The sequence below is a fragment of the Carya illinoinensis genome, chromosome 10 (assembly GCF_018687715.1).
Source record: "Carya illinoinensis cultivar Pawnee chromosome 10, C.illinoinensisPawnee_v1, whole genome shotgun sequence".
Classification (NCBI taxonomy): domain Eukaryota; kingdom Viridiplantae; phylum Streptophyta; class Magnoliopsida; order Fagales; family Juglandaceae; genus Carya; species Carya illinoinensis.
This window is the reverse complement of record NC_056761.1, coordinates 19,632,786-19,636,081: the sequence shown is the minus strand read 5'-3', so window position 1 is coordinate 19,636,081 and position 3,296 is coordinate 19,632,786. Positions and strand designations below refer to the sequence as shown.

The following is a 3,296-nucleotide window of genomic DNA, read 5'->3' as shown; positions in this document are numbered from 1 at the left end:
TTACTCACTTTTTTCAAAGGAAATGTGCAGTACTTTCATCCCCTAAGACTATAAATATCATTTCTCTAAAAGTACTAGTAGCCATTGATAAAAGGCAAAATAATTTCTACAAGGAGGCTGCTATTATGCTGCCCAACGAGTGTCCCCTCAGCGAAATGTCACTTTTTTTTACAATTTTTTTGCTTTTTCCTTTTAAGATGTTTTAAATTTATTTTAATATTTTTAAAAAATAGAAAAAATATACCAATACACTAATAGTCACTTCCTTAATCATTAAATAAAAAACAAATTAACGAGCTAACTCGCTAAGGTAACGGGCTGAAAATCATTACCCCAAGCAAGCGGATTCATCTTAAAATAAAATCAAATGGGCGGATGGCAGGTATGGATATCCACCCGCCCATATATAAGATGAAAGCTTAGGTTCTATTTTAATTTTTCATTAGGATATTGCCTTACATAGGCACACTTACATAAAGCACGGATTTCATATGTTCCTCGAGGCTTGGGAGGTCATGGTTGTCGTCATAACTATACAACAAGGGCACCATTCTTGCCACATTAAGACATGCCTCGTTGAATTTTGCTGGAAGTTGATTTGGAGAGATCAGACACTCCTTGTTTAGGCGTTTCCATGAATCTGAAATCATATCGACAACCTTCTCTCGTGCTTCTTTGACTGTAGAATCCTTGTGTTCTTTCATGTAATAATCTATGTACGATCCATCATGGCCATCTTGACTCTCATCCTGCAATCACATCAACCACGCACGTGCATATTATTGGTGATTAAATTTTAATTTGCCATAACTTTGTCTGAAAGTGAACTTCTAGGACATGAGCCACTGTTCAAGAGTAGCATACTCACCATGGCACTTCCCAAGTCGTCCCAAAGCCGAAGAATTGTGGCAGGTGAAGATATAATCCCAGGTACATTGTCAACAAGATCTACAGTTTCCTTTGTTATGCCATGTCCCAATTGGAAGAAAATGTGAACTAGTACCACATGTACCCCTGAACTAATAACTGCATTCTTCAGATATTCTTCTGGTTTTGGAGACTGCCCAGAAGAAAACCATTGAGCCTCTACCAGAAAAGCGTTGCACAAACTAGCCCACTGCAATATATAATTCGTGATTTTCATGATGAAGATGCATGTCTTCATTTATTAGATAAGTTAATGCATAGAAAGTATTTTGTATTTACCGTCTTTCTTAAAGAATCTACGGGATTCCACCCATGTTTTTGATATATCTTGTAGCTGATTTGGTTAGTGATGTCATTAAGAGCAGTGAAGCATATCTTCATGTATTCGGGTAACTGCTCAAGTGCAGCATAATCCCATCTGCATGCAAATTAAAACATTTTATTTATGAATATACAACGGTTGAGAGGGATCGGAATAGAAGTAATCCTGCATTTAAGGCGCATATATACTTGTTGATGGCTTCTGTGAAGAGCGTGACATCTTCAAGCGTTCCATGAACATCGAAAATGTCATCTATTATGTAGATTAGAGAAATGGGTTTTGTGAGGTCAACCCTTTCCTCTGATAGATCTGGGTCTGTAAGACAGGCCATGGAAACAATGTACCATTTGAGCGGTTGGTCCCTTGCAAACTTCAGTTCCTGTGCCAGACCAACATCTTTCCACCATCTAAGATGACAGAGATTGACTTTAGATAAGAAAAATAATCACTGCAATTATAAAGTAGTAAATCATCCAGTTGTTCATGTTACACATACTTGGAGATTTGAACAATTTCCTTCTGGTGTATGGATTGGACCATATTGAAATCCAGTTTTGCTAGGTGGCGTAAATCATTCAACCATCCATTTGTGCCCGTGAAATTACCGAAAAACTTCTTCGCCATGAACCTTGCCAAGCTTTTGTGATAAGGATTCCCTAAAGTATTCCCAACAACACTGACTTGGTTGTCATCAAGATGTCTGATTTGCCACGCGTTTAGAAGCTGCTCGCAAAAGCTGTCAGCTTCATCTAGTATGCCTTCTCCTTCTATACTTAGCTGTGAAGCTTCAAATAAAGCCATCAATCCGTTAATGTCTTTACCTAGTTCTTTGTCAAACTTTCCCTCCCTGTCCTTGAAGTTGTTAAATACATCTGTTCAAAACAATTGATGGGTGAGGATATAGTCATCGATTTTAGTAATATAAGCTGAAAAAATGGAATGAGAATAACTCACTGGCTGGTACATAGTATCCTCGCTGTCTCAACAGTCGAAAGCGTAGCGCAACCTCCTGAAGATTCTGACCGCAATCACCATGAGCAATGTATTTTGCATATTGCCCTTTCAAAATTGCATCAATGTCTTCCTGGAAGTGGTAGTCAATGCCGAGCCGTTGGATGGCATTAATCATGTTTAAACTTTCGAAACCGTCATCTTTTCCTACTTTCCTTAGTGCACGCCTACATGCTTCTAATTTATGGGAATGTTGGACGCTGAGCCCGCCCTGCAGACAAAGAGATCAGTCGAACACAGCTCCAGAAATTAATCAAAAGAAACAGATAAAAATTAAGGTGACTGCATGCATAATATTCTTACAAAGTCATGCTTCTTAGTTCCGTAGTTTGGATATTCTAAAGGAGTAGAAGCAAATGTATCATGATCTTGGGAAATTTTCCAATGTTTGTGGGCACTTGGCAAAGAGGTCAGGCTGAAGGGATTCGAATTTGCAGTTTTCTGAATTCTGTCGGGACCAATTGGAGGATTGATGGAGGAAGCTGCAAAGATGGTTTTAGTGGACATTGATGCCATGGCGAGAATGAGTATGTATCCACAAAGTGATCGAATTGATAATTTTTTCTTGAGAGTTTGATGTATGGTCTGTGGAATGCTTAATTGGATCGATCCAATTTATAGGCAGCCACACGCGGTTAAAAATCTTAGGTTGTTTCGAATCATTTTGGAAGCCACATGTATAACACGATTGCTGATACAAACAAAACGTGCATAATTTCTAAGATTTTGGTTCTTATTCCACGTTTAATCTATTTAACAGTTCTAGAGAATCATAACCCCAATACCTCAGCAGGATTCAAACTAAACACGCACGGCATTATGGGGGTCAAAGGTTGTTTGGATACAAGAAGTTTTTCAACTTATTTCATCTCATTTTATTTAATCATTACAATTTTTTCAAACTCCCATACAAATTAAATATAATAAACAATTTAATTTTTTCAAATCACAAACTAAAATTAATATTAAAAATTAATATTCTAACAATATTTTATTTAATTTTTAACTTTTATCCAATCTCATTTTATCTCAACTC

General features: G+C 37.2%; 1 protein-coding gene across 1 annotated transcript; it reads right to left on the bottom strand.

Annotated features, from left to right (window-relative positions):
• Positions 1-241: 241 nt before the first annotated feature.
• Positions 242-2,864, bottom strand: LOC122278752 ((3S,6E)-nerolidol synthase 1-like). The gene is made up of 7 exons (XM_043088943.1): positions 2,564-2,864; positions 2,204-2,471; positions 1,746-2,121; positions 1,438-1,656; positions 1,207-1,345; positions 869-1,117; positions 242-749 (listed from the first exon to the last, which is right to left on the bottom strand). Exons 1-7 carry the CDS (start codon positions 2,774-2,776, stop codon positions 456-458), a joined length of 1,758 nt encoding a protein of 585 aa, XP_042944877.1. The 5' UTR covers positions 2,777-2,864; the 3' UTR covers positions 242-455.
• Positions 2,865-3,296: the final 432 nt, after the last annotated feature.